This window comes from Galeopterus variegatus, unplaced genomic scaffold (genome assembly GCF_000696425.1).
Source record: "Galeopterus variegatus unplaced genomic scaffold, G_variegatus-3.0.2 Scaffold510, whole genome shotgun sequence".
NCBI classification, from domain to species: domain Eukaryota; kingdom Metazoa; phylum Chordata; class Mammalia; order Dermoptera; family Cynocephalidae; genus Galeopterus; species Galeopterus variegatus.
The window spans coordinates 131239-153736 of record NW_007726621.1 but is presented as its reverse complement, the minus strand read 5'-3'; the positions used below and the strand labels follow the sequence as shown (position 1 = coordinate 153736).

At 35.9% G+C, this 22498-nt stretch overlaps 1 protein-coding gene across 1 annotated transcript in view; it reads left to right on the top strand.

Annotated features, from left to right (window-relative positions):
• Positions 1–20123, top strand: part of REEP3 (receptor accessory protein 3) — a 42295-nt gene extending 22172 nt beyond the window's left edge. The window contains exons 2-7 of the mRNA XM_008569548.1: positions 1625–1701; positions 4115–4235; positions 4404–4517; positions 11203–11350; positions 18796–18941; positions 19584–20123. Coding sequence (XP_008567770.1) covers positions 1625–1701; positions 4115–4235; positions 4404–4517; positions 11203–11350; positions 18796–18941; positions 19584–19640 — 663 coding nt within the window. The 3' untranslated portion in view covers positions 19641–20123. The remainder of the gene's footprint in view (positions 1–1624; positions 1702–4114; positions 4236–4403; positions 4518–11202; positions 11351–18795; positions 18942–19583) is intronic.
• Positions 20124–22498: the final 2375 nt, after the last annotated feature.

Here is a 22498-nt window from a genome sequence, read left to right as displayed (position 1 = left end):
AAATTTAGTTTAAGCCTCCACTTTCCTGGGAAAGAACGTGATTATTTTTACACTGAAATCTCTGTGCTGAGTACAGGAGAGGGAGAGATCCAGGAAATCCTAGAGAACTGGAAAGATTGGTCTGTGGCAGCCACTTGTTTAAAAAGCTGCCTCGTGCAGATTTTAAGGTGGTCTGTGCCTCCTCCAGCCATTTCCTAGCTTGGTGACCTTGAGCATCTTATTTATTTTGGCCCTCAGTAAAATGAGGGAAATTCACCATATTATTTGTTTTCAACCCCTACCCCATGGAGTGCTAGGTTTTCTTGGAATCTCCCCAAGAGTCCTAGGGTAGGTTGAATGGGAGACCCAGCTAGAACAGTTTCTTTTGTAATGTTTTTACAGTTTTTTTCAGTAAAGGATTGTTTAGATTTAAAAAATTTGATCACCTCCACGATCCCTTCTAGCTCTATAAAAACACATTGTTCTGATTGCCATCATCTTCCCTTCATTTCTTTTCTTGGGGAGGAGTCAATCAGGGTAAAAGATAACCTTGTGAATACAGTTGAGAGGTAAAAGTAATAAATTAGTGTTTGGATTTGGAAAGGCTAAGTGAATGAAGTCCCATGAGAGCATCACTCCCTTTTTTAAAAGGGTGGGTCTGGGGTGGGAGGGAAGAAGAGACAACATAAAAAGACACACAGGATTTTAGACCAGGAAGAAAATCCCCACACTTGGACAAAAGCTTTGAGTTGATAGTAGTGAGAGAGTCAAAATGAGAAGTGGAAAAACTAAAGAGAACATTTGGTCTTTTTTTTTTTTTTAATTTGAGATGATAATTTTGTAAATCAATTTGTTTGTATTTCAGATATAGATAATGGACCCTATATTTACTTTAGGCAATTTTTTAAGCTTTTAGTATTCTTTATAAATTACGGCAAATTAGTATTATTCATATCTCGCAGTACAATTGCTTCAAAAGTTATTCATGGTTATTTTTAATTGGTTTGTCCATGTAAATAGAAAACTATAAAAACTACTTGAGTTATAGTCTTATATTGTCTATGAAATACCAAAGCAAGCATTTTTCTGAACATTTTCTATAATTGAAAAATAAGAAATGCAACATTTTAAAGGCTAGTAAAGATTGAATGTGGTTATATCATATTATATACTATGTTACTTATGTAATTAGATAGCAGTAGACTTCATAAAGAAGCGTACAGGTAACATATTTTAAAGAACTTTACTCCAGTTAAGAAAAATATTTCCTGTTTTTCCAGTTTTTTGTATCAGACCCCAGAGATTTGTTATTCTTTGATTCTTGTATCCCAAGACTGTTGATGTAGTGATGTAAAAAACTCAAACATAATACCTTTTGAAAACTAAACCATCTCCTTCTGCATTTGACCCAACATCCTGTATATCTAGAAGTACACACAAACACACATGCAGGTGCGCACACCCGTGCGCAAGGGTACTTCGAAAAGTTCATAGAAAGATTTATAGTATCTTTTAATTCTGTTTTTCCACGAACTTTTTGAAGTACCCTCATTTCACATATAAATATACACACACACATTTAAAGTTATTCAGAGTTGCAAATAATTGTAGTCTACTGTTTCACTAGTATTTTTATTATTTCCAGGTTCGGTGGATGATGTACTGGATTGTTTTTGCTCTCTATACTGTCATTGAAACAGTAACAGATCAAACAGTTGCTTGGTAAGTTCTCTTGTTGAGAAGAGGCCAGACTATAGACTCATTATCAGGTGTCCTGTGTTCTTATCCTGCTCTGCTATGAACTAAGTGAATTTGATCAAGTTTCCTAATTATCCATCGTCTCATTTTCTTCATCTGCTTTCCCCATAAGAACATTGCTTTCCTTACAGCCCCCCTGAAGTAAAGGCAGTTCATTCTTTTCCCCAGGTGCATCCTGTGCCCTCCCTCCACTCACCTCCCCCCAGTATCTTGGAGAAGAGAAGCTTGGTTGTCATCATTCTTTTTCTACACTGATGACTTCAGACTATTTTTCTCTATCACTTCCTAAACGACTCCTCTTTTGAAGCCCACAGCATCTGATTTTAGCACTCCTTCCTCAGCCTTAAAAACTCATCTGCAAACATTCAAACTGGACAGTATCAACACCCACATAGACACCCACTCAACACCAGATCCTTTGCTGCCCTATTCCAAATAGCATGAGGTAAAATTAAAGCATGTTTATATCCTCAAGGATTTTACATTTTGCTGAGGAGCAATACTAAATGAAATAACTTGAATCTCCTTGGGCTCTGTTTCAGTAGTGCATTTCAACCTAAACCTTGCTATCACTTGGCAAGTCTTCCTTTCGAAATGTTTAAACTTAGTACCTTGCTGCTATTTTCAGCTGCCTTTGCTGCACAAACTTTAGGCCTAAATTAGTCCAACAATCACTCTTCTTTACATCTTTACCTGGGCTACTCGATGCAGACAGAAAAATCAATCAGCTTCTCATACAGTTTTCAATTTGAACCTCGACATTCCTTTTACTTGCTTCTGGTCAGTTTCTACTTCCATTCCTGCCTGTGTCTATTTCAAACCTTTATTGTTCTCTCCTTAAACTTTCCTGCTTTGCTATTCTCCTATTCTCATAGCACATTAGGTCATATTGGTTTGCTACAAAAAAATAGAAGTCATCAGACTAAAATATTGTTAGCAACCTGCAGAACTTCTCTGTATCTGCACCTATCTTTTTCTTCTGAGTTGAAATAAAAGTTTTCCTTTCTCTGCCCCAAATTCATTCATTTACCTGTTATGTTTTTGGTATAAAGGTTTGGGGGAGAGTTTTCCGTCTGTCTGTTTGTTTTTTAGGGACAGAACACAAATTCTGAACAATGCTAGGTCTAAGTTTCAAAGTACCTTTTAGAAAAACTTTGTCTTTTTTCTGATTGCAAAGGTAGCTTATATGTGTTATTAAAAATGAGTGATGTAAAAAAATTTTAAATTAACCATGAAGTCCAGAAACTCTTCTGTAATTGCTCTGTTCAAGAGACCCTGTGTTGACTACACAATATTCATTCCTCACTGCCCCCTACCTACCTGTCTTGCCAGAAGAACCCAAATTTGCTCAGTTATCATATATCTTATCGCCTCATGGACCACAAGATACTGGTCTCCTCATAATACATTAGCTAACTTTTACTGTCGCAATAAACAACCCTAAAAGCACAGTGGGTTAGAAAAACAAACCTTTGTTTCTGCTCAAGCCTCATGAGGGCAAATAGTCAGCCGCAGTTTTCGTCCTGGGCTCAGCACAGTTTTAAGCAGCTTGTCATTTCAGGATCAAGGCTGAAGAAGCAGCTGTTCCCATGGCAGAAGGCAAAGCTTAAAGCAAGAGGTTGAGGGCGTCGGGGTGAGGAAGTCAAAGCTTCTGCTTGCATGTGACATATGTCACATTCACATTCTATTCACCAGCGCCAATCCCATGGCTAAACCCATAGTCATTAGTCAGGGAGGTGTATGTGGCCTACAGAGAAGGCACTGCACAGTCACATGGAAAAGGGCATGAGTATATAACACTGATTCCCAGTCTACAACAATGGTTAATTCCATTCCCTTTGCAAGTGAATGATTTAGGTCTACAGAGCGTTGCAATTTTGGCCAAATGGGATTGGAGGGAAAGTTTTCTAGGAGTTCTGGGAAAGATAAAGACATGTGTGCATGGGGTAAATGTTGTGCACTTGGAACATATAAAGTTGTCCCCTGATACTTTTAGTTATGTCATGTACTTCCATGGCAGTTTGGCTCTACAGACAGGGTAGGTAGGTGCACCTTACTGCCATGGACAAGTACTATTAATACCTACTCTTAACTGCTGCAGTCAGTGTGGCAGCTTTCCTGTGCTTGCTTCAGAGGAAGAATTTTGTACTAGAAGGTGTGAATCTCTATGGGGATCAGGTCGCTCTTCTGTTAACTAATCTACAGCAGAGTTAAACAAGATCAGTTTGTCAATTCAGACATGGTTGTTTCCCTGATCACTGACTTTTACATGTGAAAATTTAACACAATAACTAAACTTTTAAAAAGTGTTTTTATGAATTCTATACTGTTTTTAGTTTATTTTTTACCTGCTGATTTTAAAAAACTTTCTTGTTAGGTTTCCCTTGTACTATGAGCTGAAGATTGCTTTTGTCATATGGCTGCTCTCTCCCTATACCAAAGGAGCAAGTTTAATATATAGAAAATTCCTTCATCCCCTTCTTTCTTCAAAGGAAAGGGTAAGATATATAAATTATTTTCACAAATAATTTTTTTTAAATGTACATGATCACATGCTTTATGGTATAAAATCAGTGAAACTATTGTATCATGGGCTTAAACTCTCAGTTTTTGGCTTCTTACACTATTTTTAAATAAAATCAACATCTGTGTTTTATTCCCCCCAGGAGATTGATGATTATATTGTACAAGCAAAGGAACGGGGATATGAGACTATGGTAAACTTTGGACGGCAAGGTTTAAACTTAGCAGCTACTGCTGCTGTCACTGCAGCAGTGAAGGTAATTTTTCATTTGCCTTTTTTTTTAATACAATGTCACATTAAATCAAATAAAGTAAGATGGCTTTTTATTTTGGTTCATTATAAAATTGTGGTAGAATTTTGCATTATGTTTATTTCACTAATACTGGAAAGAACAGATAGATAATTTTAAAGGCATTATGTTTTCTATACTCAATATTTTGAAATTTCATTGATTACGAAATGAGAGGTAGTTAATAAATAAAACACACCTGAAAATGTCATTTTGTCATAATTTTCCCACTTTGTAACCTTAAAATAGTTTGAATAAATCACCTTAAGTAAAGATGACCATTCTTTCTTTCTCTGTCTTTGGTGTTTTCTCTCTTTCTCTCTCGATGGCAATATCTTGGTAGGATTTCTGGCTAACTTCTGCACCTCTCCTTCAACCAATTTGAGGTAACTGATTATTCAAAATAAGGCATGAAAAAATTCTGTTCTTAAAACTTGAGATTTTACTTAGCCAATTACTAATGTCATTTGTTGTGTTTGCAAGCCAAGTTATCAAATGAATGCCTTCTGTGAAAATTTTGCATTATGGCTTTTGGATTTCTTTGCATGTTGTAATTGGTGTGGTTTATTTTAAATACCCTAGCATAATTGATTTTGGTGTGTAGTATATGGAAAGAAAACAGGCTTGAGGTCCAGAAAATGCTGAGTGTGACTTTCTCAGTAACCAAATAATGGTTTTCCATAACTGAAATTCATTTTGGAACTGTCCCCACTTGTTTGTGACAAGATCCCTGTATATGAGGTAACCTTTGCCATTCTCATCACAAGTACAGGAATGTTGGAGACTCCATCCTGGAATCTGTTCTGCTCATTAGAAATAGTCATTAAAGGGCCGGCCCGGTGGCACACTGCTACAGTGCGCCACTTGGGAGTGTGGCGGTGCTCCCGCTGAGGGTTCAGATCCCACATACAGACCTGTTCCCGCTCACTGGCTGAGCGAGGTGCGGACGCAGCACCGAGGGTTGCAATCCCATTGCCGGTCCCGGTCCGGTACGGGCGCAACACTGAGAAGAGGGTTGCGATCCGTTGCCGGACACGAAAAAAGACAAAAAGGAAAAAAAAAAAAAAAAGAAAGAAATAGTCATTAAATATGTTGATCACAGCATAAGTTCACACTATTTGCCTTAGGTTATACTGTGCTTATTTTAAAGTAGAAAAAATTAGTTTTATCTCTGGAGATGTCAAAAAAAAGGTATTGTCATGAAAGAAACACTCAACCAGACACTTCATACTAAAGAGTAAATTGAAACTGAAACAGGAAAATAGGTCAAGTGTAAGGAACAACTGCATGAAAGCCAATAGTAAGATTTGAGAATTATTTAAAATTTTTACAATATATGGTTTGTTAAAAATATTTTTCAGGCTAAAAATTCTTGGACTCTTGGTGTGACCTTTAAAGAATGGTAACACCCCAAAGTTTCTCAGGTTGAACTACCTGAGCGTGTTAAAGATGAAAATAGGAATCTAATCAGAACATTTATTATACTGTAAAGCAATTTTCTGAAAATGTGTCTCACTTATGTGACCTCATTATCAGGCATCTGTTCGCAAGGTCAGTGTACAAGTATATTTTGGCTGAGCAAAGCACAAACATATGAAGGACCTTCAAGGATTTTGCTGAGGATGTTCAACATTCCATAGCTTTTCACATGAGAAGTGCAGGTGGCTTTTATACAGATGAGCAACGCTACTACCAGATGAAGGACAGATGAAGAAAAGTACTGTTATTTGTACGAACCATCTCTTTGAATTTTCTCTGGCAGCCTTTTCTGGGTGAATTCTTTAGCAAATATATATATATATATAAATCAATTATCACAGAAATTAGAGTTTTACAGGTAAAATTGCTGAAATTTAATTGACTTGAAATGATCATAATTAGGTCAAAAAGCCTGACATCTTGCTGTCTGTCTTAATGGCTTTCTGTTTTTTAAAAGATTTGAGGCTATTTAGCTACTTAGTAACATCCACTTAAAAAGAGACCATTTGTCTAGACAATGAAAAAGAAAGGTTATCCTATTTTCCCTACAATCTAGGGAAGCAAAATGGTATAATGAACATTGAATTCTACAGCAGTAGAGTTAATCTGGATTGTTTTTAGTCCTGATTCTGCAAGTAATTAGCCATGAGATTTGGGGCAAATCATCTGCATTGACCTCTCCCAATATTAATTTTCCTACCAGTAAAATGAAGGGGTAAAACCTGACTTCTAAAACCCATATCTCTAACACAGTGGTTCTTCACTGGAGGTGATTTTGCCTTTTCCCACCCCCACCATCAAGAGACATTTTAGGTTATCACAACTGACAGGGGGCTGCTACTGGCATCTAATGGGTAGAGGTCAGGGATGCTGCTTAATACCCTACAAAGCATAGGACAGCTCCCCACAACAAAAAATTATACAGCCCGAAATAGCACGAATGTTAAGGCTGAGAACCCCTGCTCTAAAAGTATGGTGAGTCAGAAAAAACTAAAAGGACATATAAATATGTATAGTTAGTTTTGGGGGTAGGTTACAAATAATTTTTATTTCCTTTTTTACTTTTTTCACTATATTACAAATGTTCCTCAATGAATGTATGTTGCTTTAATCTTAAAAACACTAAAATATATTATTCACCTAATAAGAATACATTCGGTTCTGTTCTGGGCTACAACAGGTTAATTGTTGAATGTCCATAGGGAAAGATATTTCCCTAAAAACTGGGAACTAAACCTATCTGCAATTATAATGTAACATGTCAAGAATCAACAAGAAATAGAACTTAATGGCTATCCATTATTGAATAATATAACAAGAATTATTCTGTAAAAGAATGTTTAATGCTTGTAAGATTATAAAGCATTACTGATGATATGTTTTTAAGTTCGTAATAAAATATGCAAAGAGAATAGGTTGAAGATTTTGAAAAGGTGCTGATAAGCACAATAAATTCCCCCTATTTAACACAAAATATAATAATTTTAATGTTTAACTAGGAAATGAAGTATATAAACAAAGGCAGAATTATTTGACTGGAAAAAAGTTAGTCATACATGAAGAATCCTTTTTTATAGATGCCAACCAAGTACTTGTGTAGAGATTCAGCTGTCCCAGTGCCCTTGGATTAAATGAGCTCTGTATGAGGCCAGTTCTTCTCAGCTGAAGAATCCTTCCTAGAGTTGGAATGTGTTAGCTCTGGACCCAGCCCTCCTGCCCAGTCAGTCCCTGCAGTGTTCTCAGTTTCTTAAATGGACATTGGGCCCATCCAAGTCCAAACCCTGAGAATGTTGAGCCACCTGAAGTTCAGGAGGTTGAGAAACACTTCTGATAGTGATCAGTTTCAATATAAGTTATTCTACAGTCTTCTGCTTCCTTGTTGTAATCTTTCTTTTACTTTCTCTTTGATTTTTAAGATCAATTTTAACATACACAGTGTACATACAGTTCTGCAGAGAATAATGTCTAAAGTGCTGAGGTATAGAATTACTTTGTGGATGGTAACTTCCTTCCTCCTTATTGACTAAGACTGCTGTTTCCGTACACATATTCCGCCTCAGACTAGAACCTTTCCTCATTTTCTTTTATGCTTTTGGCTTAATATTGTATAAACCAAATAAAAGAAAATAGATAAATGAAGCATTATTAATTTAGACAAAACTTCAGTATCTTTTAGCACTGTTATTGACAAGTGACTGTAATGCCCTGTTTGTGGCCTCAAAATAGAGAAAGCATTTTTCTTTTAATGATGGAGGAAAGGACTGGATACAGAAAACATGAATGAGAAATAGATCAGAAATTCTTATAGCATACCATGATATTACAACTAAAACATCAAATAATCTGTGACTAATTTTATATTAAAGAAATTGTTGAAAAATAGAAAAATTCACCCATCCCATCTGCCTAACCATTATATTGTTTTCATTTTTGCATATTATTCCCTGTCTACTTATAACTATACTATATACTTGCAACCATATATTATTATAATTTAGAATTCCGGGGTAGAGGAAAGGTATTTTCACTTAACATTATATAGCAAATATAATTCCTTTGTTAATGGACTTTTTGTGCTGAAAACATAAAAACTAGAGGGAATACAGGGGTGCATCAAAAAGTTCATGGAATAATAGAATTGAAAGATAATATGATCTTTCCATGAATTTTTTGGAGTACCCTTATAGATTGGCTTTTAGATGTGATTATTTTAATATTACACCTCTCCTTTAAAGTGGTTACATTGGATACTTATAATTCATATAATGTTTTTGAATTTCACAATATTGCACAAATTCTCTCTTCCCATATTAGTTCTATTCTGGGCCCATAAAAAAATATACACTTGAAAATCCAATTTGCCAAGGTGATTATGGCTATTGAAGTGTTGGGGATCCTGAAAGAGGGCTCACATTCCCTTTATGTTTTTCTCTGCTGTACCTGGCCTTCCTGGAAGCCTTGAGGGTATTGCTAATACTTGGGTATTGATAATAATAGGATTGGTTACTTAAGAGCTAAATTAAAATTCAGGCTATGACTAGATCATTCAGATACCTCAGGGTTGGGTCTTGCCCACCTTTAATCTAAACCTGAAACAAATCCCTGGGAGATGATACAGTCTATCCATGGACATAACCCGTGACCATACCTCTAGTTTGCTGCTGAACTTTTGCTTATAAACTCCAGTGTTTGCATTAAAACATGCTGCTGTCTATGGAGAACTCTTTGGCAATCAAGAGTAATGAAAAAGAAGAGGTACAAAAAAGTATTTAGTTTACTTATTATGTGCTCGAGATTAGTACCATACCAGATACATAGAAGCAACCTGAGATTTGTTGCCTTTCCTCTAGTTTCTTAAAATCTTGCTCTGGTGGCAAAATATACATAGCACCACAATGGAAATAACAACAGTGTATTAGTTCATTTGTGAGGTATGTCTTAAGAAATGTGTTGATCATGCTTGTTAAAGGTAGCAGAGTTTGTGGATGATATAATTATAAAGCTAGAGTGATTCAATGACACACTGACTCATTTGTATTGCAAAATGTACTTTCCTGAGTGGGAGGGTTAGGAATTACAGCCAGCCTTGGAAATTGCACCTGAGTCAGGTAGGGAGTGCATGCCATTTGTCATCTGTTTAGAAGTGTGTGAAAATCAAGAATTGCTAAGAGAGGGCACAGAAATACAAAGGTGGAATACAGAAAATGACAGTTCTGAGAAAACAATGCATCTGTTTCAGATGAGCACTGGTTACTTCCTTGTGGTATGTCTCTGAAGTCTTCTGTCGCCCGTATGTTTAATAAGTAAATGCTTATCTGATAAGGAGAAAGCATGGATAATGAATTAAACGACGCCAAGAATGTTTTTTAAATGTGTGAAATATAATTTTTATTGAGTACATAGATCCTTTAATAATTCCTTATCACATTTCAAAAAATATAGTAGAAACACAAAGCTCAAGTGTGGTATGGAAATGGCATTTGGTTTTGATATAATTTGGTGTCACTAACCCAGAGTACTGAATCAAGACTTATGAATCAAGACCTTTTTCTTGAGTGTAAAATACCAGTTAGCAATAATGCCCCAGCGTTTGTAGCACCTTCGGCTTTGAAATTTAGAGATGAACCATTATAGATGAGTTTCTATGGTAACTTTATAACTTAAATTCACATGTGTGAAAAGAAGAAAGAAATAATAAGTGTAAAAAACTTTTAGAAGAATATTTTAAATCTAGCTATAAAAAAGAAATGACTCATCTATATGCTATGCAAATTTAAAAGGGGTAAATTTAGAAATATTCTTTTTTTCCTTCTTGCAAAGCTTTATACTTTGGGGGAAATGTAGTTCTATCCGAAAAGTTCAGAAAATGTCTTTTTCAGAAGTGTGCAGTGATGAAAATCATTGAACTGTCTGCAGTGATGGAAATGTTCTTTATCTGCACTGTCATACAGTATCCACTAGCCACATGCAGCTGTTGAGCATTTGAAATGTGGCTAGTGCAGTTAAGGAACTGAATTTTAAACTTTATTTAATTTTAATTAGTTTAAATTTAAATTCCCACCTGTGCCTGGTGTCTACCATATTGTTAAGGCAAAATGACTTAAAGTCAAATTGTATAATAGTAGATATGTCCTGCCAGATAGTGAATTCATTAACTGAATATCATTTCATATTCAAGATTCTTTGGCTCTTAAATTTTTTTACCTTGTTCTAGGTAGAGCCATTACCATTCCTGACATAGTTTAGCTTTAAAACAGTGTCTCTTTTACTTTAAAAAGTCATCCTAAATTATAAACTTTAACCCCCAATGTGCTAGTTTTAGGAAAGAGCAAAATTATGGATGCTGTTTACTCTGAGGGTAAGCTCATTATACATTTTTCACATTCTAAAATGAAATATAATGCTGAAATGTTTGGGATGAAATGTACTGATTTCTACAACTTACTTTGAAATGCCTAAGAAAGAAAATGGATTGATGAATGGATAGACGGTAGATAGGTGATATGTAACAAATAATGTAAAAAAATATAAACACTATATGGGTGTTTGCTGTACAAGTCTTTCAGCTTTTCTGAAATTATCGTACTAAAATGTTCAGGGATGTTAAATGTAAGCATATTAAATATTTTAAAGTATTTTTTTTTCTTGGATGTATCACTTCTCTGTTAAATAGAGCCAAGGAGCAATAACTGAACGTTTAAGAAGTTTCAGTATGCATGATTTAACAGCTATCCAAGGTGATGAGCCTGTGGGACAAAGACCATATCAACCTCTATCAGAAGCAAAAAAGAAAAGTAAACCAGCCCCCAGTGAATCAGCAGGTGTGCTTGTTTGTTTTACTATGTGGTTCTTTCATAACTGGGCTTTTGGGTCAAGATGGATATGGAAATAATACATGGTAACTATCTGAATTTGGGCAGACAAAATTTACTTTTAAGCTTATATTTTTGAGTTGTACATTTAAACGTAGTTGTTTTTCTCTAAATTTTCCCTAAATAAGTATAGTACTTGCCTTTTGCTGACCCTGGAGATCACCCAGCTAACAAAAAGGCCATAGCCTCTTGGGCTGCCATGAATTTTTAGCCAGTGAGCGGGCCGGTCTGTATGTGGGATCTGAACCCTCGGCAGGAGCGCCACCGCGCTTCCCAAGCGGCGCACTGTAGCCATGCGCCACCGGGCCGGCCCAGCCATGAATTTTTAGCCAGTGAGCGGGCCGGTCTGTATGTGGGATCTGAACCCTCGGCAGGAGCGCCACCGCGCTTCCCAAGCGGCGCACTGTAGCCATGCGCCACCGGGCCGGCCCAGCCATGAATTTTTAGAAGCTGTGGGTGTGGTTACCACCACCTCCTCACCACCAACACTAGTTCTGACCTGTGATCAATACTATTTCTACTCAAACTGTGACATATAAAGAGAATTATAGCTAAATATTCTTGGCTGTAAGTGCTGTGACAAAATAAGACTCAATTTGAAAATAGGATAACTCCAATGGAAAATATGATAATTACATATTCTCGTCCAAGAGCTAACTTGAAGGCATATTCTTCCTCTTCTTTCCTCCTTTTTTTTTTTTTTTAAATATAGATCTACAGACAGACCTCCTTTTTTAAAATTTTTTTTATTTTTTGGCAGCTATCCAGTACAGGGATCTGAACCTTTGACCTGGTATTATAACACTGTGTTCTAATCTGCTGAGCTAAACAGCCAGCCCTGTAGGCATATTCTAATATAAGCTGTAAGCATGTCATAGTTGATATGTTCTAAAACTTTAATAAGCTATCATGAGCTTAGAAACATACACATAAGTAAGACATAGTTCCTTAGTCGTTTTATCACATATAAGAAAATTTTGATTAGAGGCAAGGCTGAGAACTAAGATCTTAAGGACATTTCTTAGTAATGTGTTAAGTCTATAAGGTACTGGCCTATTTGATCTTTTTTTAAAAGTATAAGTTTTCTTTTGAGGAGATTGAAAATCATCCTTTATATTGAAAATCAATTTGAAAAATAAAACAACAGTTCCTCCTTAAAAAGGAAAAATAATGAACATTCTTCCAAGTTCTACCAAGAATGAATAACTTTGCAAAGTTGGTGGCTGTTATCTAAAAGTAGTCATTAAGCATTGGCCATTGATTAAGGTAGTAATGGCTTTAAGAGGGAGGAACCACTGAACTTTGAACTGTCAGCCTTATTAATACATTGATAATGTAAAAGTAGTTTGTAATATAGGCATTTCTTAATATGTATTTAAAATTAGGTATATTGATTTTGATTATACAGTCTGCTGTATATATTTTGCTGATTTTGACCAGATATCTGAGTTCTTTATCAGCAGTTTATTCATATACCTTAGAATTGGTTAAGAATTATATTCCAGTTATCTAAATGAAAACAGGATTATAAATTTGAAAATCTGTAACACTATTTTTTTTTTTGTCTTTTTTCGTGTCCGGCAACGGATCGCAACCCTCAGTGTCGCGCCCGTACCGGACCGGGACCGGCAACGGGATCGCAACCCTCGGTGTCGCGCCCGCACCTCGCTCAGCCAGTGAGCGGGAACCGGTCTGCATGTGGGATCCGAACCCTCGGCGGGAGTGCCGCCGCGCTCCCAAGCAGCACACTGTAGCAGTGCGCCACTGGGCCGGCCCTCTGTAACAGTATTTTAATGATGTGCATCTATAAAATTTAAAATGATGTGACTAAAATATGTTAAGACATTGAGATGTCACGTAGTTCTTGGTTAAATTTCAAGCCATGAAATTAAAATAACGATTTATAAAAATATGAAGTGGTAGCAATACAAGAAAGATACTTGTCCAGTTATGAAATTAAAATCTAGAATGAATTACTTTGCCCAAGTCGCAAGTTGTCTTCCCTAAGGAAAAAATTTAACCAAAACTTTCTCTCAACAAAGTAGTATGGTTCTAGGGATGGAATAGGTGAAGAGAAGATAATAGTCTAACTAGACACAAGTCCAGATATACATGAAAATTCATCAAATGGAAAAAAAATGGCCTTTCAAAATTCATGGGGGAGAGGTGGATTATTTAATAAGTGGTGTTAAGGTAACTGATAGACTTAAAAGATGGGGTAGAGAATGAAGTTATATCTCTGCCTCAAACCTTAGATCAAAATAAATTCTTAGAAGATTAAGATTGAAATGTAAGAAATTAAAACATGAGTAGGAAATTCCTGTGTATATTTTTATATTCTTAGGACAGATAAAAATGCTTAAGCATGACATCAAAACATCAGAAAATATAATGTAAAAGTTTTTGAGATTTTTCTAGATTAAAAAACATGTAAACTACATATAGGGGGCAAAACATACCATAAAAAAGACAAACTCAGAAATATTTCCATTATATATTATAGAAAAAGGATTCAGATTTTAAACAACCCAGGAACACTTGCAAACCAATTATTTTTATCAATTCTACTGAAGAATACAACTGACAAATACATGAAAATTTTCAGCCTCGGGTAGTCAAAGAGATAGTAAACTAAAATAGCAATAAAGGTAATTATTGCTCACCAGATGGGCAAAAAAAAATTTTTTTTCATAAAAAGTGCTGTGTTGGTAACTGTTCAGTTACCTATTGCTGCAGAACAGACCACCCCAAAACAGTGTTATAAAACAATTGCACTCCTTTATTTTGCTCACAGATCTGGGGGTGACTGGACTCAGCAAAGCAGTTCTTGCTGGGTCTCCTGCAGCTGTGATCAGACAGCAGCAGGGGCTGGAGTCATAACCTCAAAGAGGAGCTCACATTTCTGGTGTCTGAGCTGGGAAAAGTCAAACAGCCAGAGGCTACAATGGTTAATCCTCAGCATCTCTCTGTGTGGTCTCTATGTGGTCTCTGAGGGTACTTGGACTTCTTACCTGGCAGCTGAAGGCTCCAGAGACAGTGTCCCAAGAGAAGATGGCAGAAGTCCTGCCATCACTTACAACACTTTTTTTTTTTTTTTTTTTGTGGTGAATTGTTGAGGCAGGTACAAAGTCCTGTGAGATTTAAGGGAAGGCAAGTAGAATGTCAGAGAATTTGTGGATATGTTTTAAGCCACCACAGCAAGGATGTTGAGAAACAAGCACTCTCATGTACTTTTTATGAGTTTAAAATGGAATAATCCTTTTGCATGACAATCTGGCAGTAATAATCAAAATTTATTCCCTTTAACTCAGCAAGAAACTTCTAGGAATATGTCATAAGGAAATAATCAGATAAGTGTTCAAAGATGTATATATAAGAATGTTCATCTCATTATTGTTTATAATAACAAATATTGGAACAAACCAAATGCCTAAGAGAAATGATTAAGCAAAAAGGTGGTTTATTAGCCATGAAAAATAATAATGTCAATCTGTACTTACTGACATGAAAACATATCTAGACTGGGGAGGAGGGGACAACAAAACGGTTTGTGTGCTGTGATTCTATACTGTAGAGACACAGTAGGTAGATGATGAAATGGATTAATATATGTAAAGTTATCTTTTAAATGTATATACATTTGGGCCGGCCCGGTGGTGCACTGCTACAGTGCGCCGCTTGGGAGTGCGGTGGCGCTCCCACCGAGGGTTCGGATCCCACATACAGACCGGTTCCCGCTCACTGGCTGAGCGAGGTGCGGGCGCGACACCGAGGGTTGCGATCCCGTTGCCGGTCCCGGTCCGGTACGGGCGCAACACTGAGGGTTGCGATCCGTTGCCACCGAGGGTTCGGATCCCACATACAGACCGGTTCCCGCTCACTGGCTGAGCGAGGTGCGGGCGCGACACCGAGGGTTGCGATCCCGTTGCCGGTCCCGGTCCGGTACGGGCGCAACACTGAGGGTTGCGATCCGTTGCCGGACACGAAAAAAGACAAAAAAAGGAAAAAAAAATAATAAATGTATATACATTTGAACTTTCAAAAGGAAAGAACAGAACTAAGGTTAGCGGAGGTGGGAAAGGGGAGGGAGAGGGGGATTTAGCAAGAAATTGGTAAAGGGCCACAAAAAAATGATAACATTGTGTAATGTTGAATGTACTAATTATCCTGATTTCAGCATCAAAAAATAAAAGTGAATAATAAACAAATGTACATACATAGACAGTAGTCTGGAAGGGTAGTACTAAAATGTTAATAGCATTTAGCTCTGAGTAGTGAGATTTTTAGTGACTTTTTAAGAATTAATCTATTACTCTTAAAATCAGAAATAAAACAATATCCTTTATTTTGAACAATAATTAAGGAACTCATTCAGGTTTTAAGTTAAAAAGGAAATATTTTAATGAAAATATTTGACTTCACTCTAATGTCTTCCCTCTCTTTGATGCAGGGATTGGTTTTAAGAGTTGTTAAATTAAACTTATCAATTTACCTCTTAATAAATCCCAAATTCAGCTGCTTTCTCTGTCCTCACCCCTTGGATTCCATCATTTCTAACCAGCCATACTACAATAACTTCCCCACTTAGACTCCCTGCTTTCAGTCTCGTCCATTTGTGATTCATTCTTCAAAATGCAAGAAAAATCTTTTACAGAACCTAAATCTAATCGTACCATGCTTCTGCTTAAAATAGTTCAATGTCCACGCCACCCCCCTCCCCCACTGCACCCTGATGAAGTCCAGACTGGATAGCGTGGTATATTAGCTCCCCTTCTTGTTCTCCCACTCCATCATGTGCTAGTGGATAGGCCCATGAGCTTTCAGGGTTTACCTTATTAGCTGCCACCTCCTACAAGGTCTTCTGTCGTAACCTGCACTCCCTTCCCCACCAGGCTGAGTTCATTCTCTTTCTGTATGCTCCCATAGCACCTTGTTCTTATCTTCTGTTTATAGCATTTAGTATGGTATTTTCTTTTCATTGTAATGCCTATTAGAGTCTATTTCCCCTGTTGGACTGTAAGTTTCTTAAGGGTGGAAAAAGACAGCTGTGTCTTTTTCATCATTGTATGTCCATAATTTAGCACACTGCCTCATACATAATAGAATTTAAAAAATACTGTGGAATAACGAATCAATTCATCACTTTTTCTGAAATTGTAATTAGAAAGCTAATAAGATTGTTTTTAGCTGAAATTGGGAAAGAAGGAAAGAATAAGATGTATAATCAGCTTTTGAATAAAATTCAGTTCCTAATTATACAAAATGAGAGGCAAGTAAAATAGCAAGGACTATGTCTGTTGAACTATAGTGCTAGACTTCATCTGTGGCCTTAGCAAACTATTCAATCACAGTTGCTTTCTTTCTGATGCTTTCCTTGATTCCTTGTTCTATGTTTTACCATATTAAGATCAGGCATATTACGTAAGCAACAGCAATAGAAAAAAAATCTAGCAATGACAAGCTAAAGTCAATTTTTTTTCTGGTTTATTTTCCTTAATTATAAAAGAAATACTATTTTTAAATAAAAATTTGGCAAATAATAAAAAAGGAAAAATGAAAGAATTTAAAATCACCTAAAAGCCAACTTCCATGACATATGATAGTTTCATTTTTCTGTTTTTATTTTGTGTTTTTCTATATGTACATACTTTTCCACTTAATATTGCTTCAGGAGCATTTTCCGAAGACTACTGACCCCATGCTCTCTTCTGGCCACACTGACCGCTTTACAGTTCTTCCAAGCAGTGATGCCCCCACTGCCCTAGCCCTCTACCAGTGCTGTCTCTTCTACCCAGAACACACTTCCTTGGACCAGGGCAGGAAAACAGAGTATTCTGGCCTAAAGAATGACTGTTTCTGCTTCCAAATCCTTCCTAATTTCTATCCTAGAAGTCTGGCAGCATAAAATTGTACTTGCCTAATATACAATTAAAGTTGTTCATGTTATTATGAGAGTAAGAAGCTTATTAACAACTCTTTGTGGTTTGCTTAGTGACTCTCAAATTATTCATGTCTGGTAGAACAGACTAATAAACATTTGTTCAGTGTATTTTTCTTCATGTGTAAGGAATCCATCCCTTGTCACTTCATGAGCCTGGAAACCCTTCTACTTTTTCCTAACCTGAAGATTTAAGTATTTATGCCCCTTATCTTTATTAATTAAAGATAATTTTGGAATTTCATGGGGCCTTGTTACCTCGCCGCTGTCTTTATAACCTCGCCCCTACCAAGTACTCTGGTTGTCTTAGATGGGCCCCCGTCTAACTCTCCAGGATCCTCAGGCAGTAGTTCTCTAAGTGTGGGCCCGGACCATTAGCATAAGCATCAGCTGGGAACTTGTTAGAAATACAAATTCTCAGCCGCACCCCAGGCCTAGTGAGTCAGACATTCTGGGGACCCAGCAATCTGTGAATTAAGTTCTACAGGTAACTCTAATATGGGCTAAAGTTTGAGAACTTCTGCTTCAGGAATGGAAGAGTTTTTGTCCCTGGTTCCTAGCCTCAGGATGCTCTCAGACTTCCTAATAATACCCAGCCTGGCTGCCTGGATTTTTCATATGGGCCAATAGTGAGTCTTTATAATTACACATAACAGCCTGTTAGCATATCCATGTGTTCTCTCACTGACCTTCCTAATGCTGGCTATTTTCTGTGACTAACATCTGTCATCATAGCCTGTGGTGTTTCTAATATTGTAGCCCGTCTGGCTGGGTTTTATATGAACAGCTGCAACAGGGTTGGTCTAACATCTCCGACACCTGCCCCCTGTAGTCTTATTTTGCCCAAACTTCTAGTCCATTTGGGTCTTCTTTGACTCTTTAAATAGACCATACTATTCCCAGTCTTGACAAAAGATTTGACACATGGGGGGAAAAACCTTAATTTCTAAGTTTAAAGTCAAAGGTTCAAATGACAGACTAAAGTACACTAATGCATGAGTTTGTATAGAATTCATGAAAAGGAGAAAGGGTAGGAAGAGACTTCACTATATATCTACAAAAGTACTTCAAAAAGTTCAGAGAAAGATTTGTATTATCTTTCAATTTGATTTTTCCATGAACTTTTTGAAGTACCTTCATATTCTTTGATTTTTTAACAAGATGAATGTGTTACTCACTGAAAAATAGTTTTTTAATTATTCTGAAAATTGCATAGTAAAAATAAGAATGGTCAGGGAAAACTTCCTGGAGGAAATGAGCTATGAACTTCATCTAGAATAGTGCAAGGTACAAAGATTAATGATGAAGGGCAGGAAGCACATTCCGGATGAGAAAGGGAGAGGAGTAACTGGGCAAATGCAAACCACACAGAGAACCTCAGACAGACAGGGGGTGAAAAGCCAGTGCTGACTGGCATCCTTTTACCAAAACATACTGTTTTTGACAACTTGTGTAGGTTATGAAATTCCACTGAAAGATGGAGATGAGAAAACAGATGAAGAAGCGGATGGGCCATATTCAGATGATGAGATGTTAACACACAAAGGGCTTCGAAGATCGCAAAGCATGAAATCTGTGAAAACGGTCAAAGGCCGCAAGGAGGTTAGTCAAGTGTAGAGTTGTTTTCCTAATGATTAGTATTAAGGGATTTTCCTGCTGCATTATCATTTAGAGTATTAATGATCCATAAATGAGGGATTGGAATGGTAGAGCACCAGTTTGTATTTAAATTCTTTATTCAGATCAGATATAGTAGGATCTCTGGAAAATTTGACAATGGTAAATTCCTAGTCCTCCACTGTAAGTAGAAAATGGTGTTCCCACATAGCCAATAACATGGTTATGAATACCCAATGCCAGCCCTATGCATAAACAAGGAAAGTAACTAACAAAATCAACTACTTAAGTTTGCTTTCAACCAATGCTACATGAAGATTAAACAGTAAAAGTATATCTATAGTAATATATTGTCTTTGTGCCCAGAAAGCAGTGGAGGACTCTGAATGGCCTGAGATCATTAAGGTTAATGTTTTTATTTATCAGTAATAATAATTTGTAGCATAAATCCACCACAGTACCAACTATGTTTTAATGAATATATAAGTAATACCATCTTATACATACTTACAGGATACTTCCTTCTTTATATCAGAAAGTTTAAAAAATTACTATGAACTATTAAATCCTATCTAATTTTAAAAAGTGATCATCTAATTTTTAGTAATAACACATTTCTCTCTTCAGGTGCGGTATGGGTCACTAAAATATAGAGTGAAGAAGAGACCACAGGTGTATTTTTAGTCATCTACACTTCAAATATCCCAAGACAAATTATGCTAATGCATCGACTTTATTGTCTAACATGATGTATTCAGGATTTACACATTAAAATTATTCTTTAAATTGTGGCAATGATAGGATTTACTTTCATGAATTTAAATAGTTTTTATTTCTTTAACAGTTGCTTCCAAATATTTACTACTAAAGGTAGTTGTGCAATGTTTATTAATATATATATCAGAAATCTTAGAAAATAGTGCTGTTTTCAAATTCATAAACAACATTGAGTGCCTGGGATATAATTTGAAACACAAACCCACAGTATACTTGAAAAGAGTCTTAATGGTTCAGGATACACCAGCCTTTGTGGTTTTGTATTGCATTTACCTTCATTCATGTTATATCTATCACATGAGTATAGTAATTAAATAGACCTCTGATCTGGCAGTGATATAACAAGGACATAATGTAAGATAATAAAGTATGTTTTATATATTCTTCAAATTTTTACTTTTATAATACTTTCTAGTTTTTCCACCATCAACTGAAAGTTTTTGAAACAAATATTTGAAAACCAGGTAGCCACATAGCGCTTTTGTTCCTGACTAGTTTTGCACAGTGAAAATTGTTTACTTATTTTACAACTGTACATTTACTTTAAATATTATTGACACTCTTTTTATTGTCATTTGTCATATTCTGACATGTCAAATTTTTGCCTTGAATTACATCATCTCTTTTCCTGTAGGTTTCATTTGTTAAATTCATTAGAGTTAATAATATAAAAATATAGCTACATGTTCAGTTTTAACTATTTTTAATTATCTTCTTTACACATAAATTATTTTAAACATTAACCAGCTTTCCATTTTTAGTTGTACATTATAGCTGGACTTAGCATGTTTTTGTCAACACTGTTACATTTTCAGCTTTTTTAAATGGTAGTTTTTTTATCTAACAGCCAATCCATTCACAAGCTTGACATTGATATGTGCTGCTGGTTTATAAATCCAGCGTTGACTAAAATCATTTGAATCTCTTCTGGCTGAGATAATTTCCTGAAGATGGATGTCAGTGCAAAACACAGACATCATTAATCCTACATATTAGAAGCTATTAGAAAAATACCGTTTTTGGAATCCAAGGGATTTTGAGTTATTGAACTCTGAAGCTTTTTAGGTTGCACTGATAATTATGCATTATAAACCCTAAGTCAATATATTTTTAGTGGTTGTTTTGGTTATCAATAATCAAATTTATACTTACTATACTTGTTCAGATAATTTACTAGACTGTTCTACTTGTTTGTCCAAAAGAAAACACAATGAGAGATTTGTGAGGTCTGTGATCTTTCCACCTTTGAAGAAATGAAGCCAACTGGGAATGTATATTCAGGACCTCTGCAAAGTATTGACAGAACAGAATGTTTACTCAGGAGTACCTTGGTATAATTCATACACTGTCTTTTGATACTAGTCTTAAAATATTTTCTAGATTATTTCGCATTCTTGATAGATAATGCCAGATAAAAATTTATTCAATTTTTTTCTCCCAAAGTTTAAATCTATGACTATCTCCATCTACTTCTCCCTGACTGATTTTTAGCCTCTTAGTTTCTGGGAGGACTCTAATTTCTGCTCAAAATTCCTATGAATTCTAATTGTAAACTCTTGAAAGAGAGTTTTGTTTATATTGCCTGGTACTAGACTTCTCAATATAAATGCTACACCATGCTTGTCTTTCCTACTCAAAGGCAGTGTCATCTCAAATTGCTTAATAAGGTCATGTAAGTGACTTAGTATCAAGAACATCTGTGGGGGCCAGTTTGCACCATTTTATCTTTCTTTAAGTCTAATCTCAGTATTAAACCTATTCTTTAATAAACTCATACACGGTTCTAAGGAGGAATTACTTATCCCTCTGCAATTCTAGAATCAAAATGCTTCATCAAAGACAACACCGGTCTAGAGAGGTAATGCAGTTCCTTCTGTTTAACTGTAGTGGGCCGAGCCCGTGGCGCTGGGAGCGCAGCAGCGCTCCCGCTGCGGGTTCGGATCCTATATAGGGATGACCAGTGCGCTCACTGGCTGAACGCAGTGCAACCGGTCTCAAAAATAAGTAAATTATGTGACTTATATGTAAAATGGTATTAAAAATAAAGATAAGTAAATTTCATATTAAGTGTACTCTGTCACCTAATGTATAAGCCTTATCTTGAAGTTTTTTTATCTTGGAAATAAATTTACATTTTTCAGTAGTTAACACATAATAATAATTAAAATGAATACTCCACGGCCGGTCTCAAAAAGGAAAAAAAAAAAAAAAAAAAAAAAAACTGTACTCCTTCACATCTACCACTTCCTCTAATATATTTTTACTGTTACATCCTTATAAACAAATGATGCCATTTTGCTCTTCTATTATTTATTTTCTCTCCTTTTACATTTCTTAAAATTTTGGTTCTTTTCCCTTACGTGTATTTTAGCATGGCCTTTCCTTTGAACTTTGTATAATAAGCTTATACATTTTTGTTTCTTTTAAGATGGAGCAGGTCTTTGTTTTGTTTCTCTGCTTTTAAGTCTACTGGTTTTAAAAACAATAAATTTATCCATAGACCACAGTGCCTTGCTTTTCCCCTGATGCCACTTGGGGCACGAGCATTAGATGCACAAACCTATTTAGGGCACTATTTTGGTAGCTGTTCAAGTTTATCCAGAAATTGTAGCCAGTGTTTTATTTTACTGTACATTTACTCAGCTTGTTCACTAATATTTAAATATTTTCAGAATTTGTTTAGGAGTAAGAATTGATCTTTTCTTTGGTTTACCATATTATTTCTGGTATAAAAAGGAGCCAGAAATAAGCCTTATTGCTAAGTC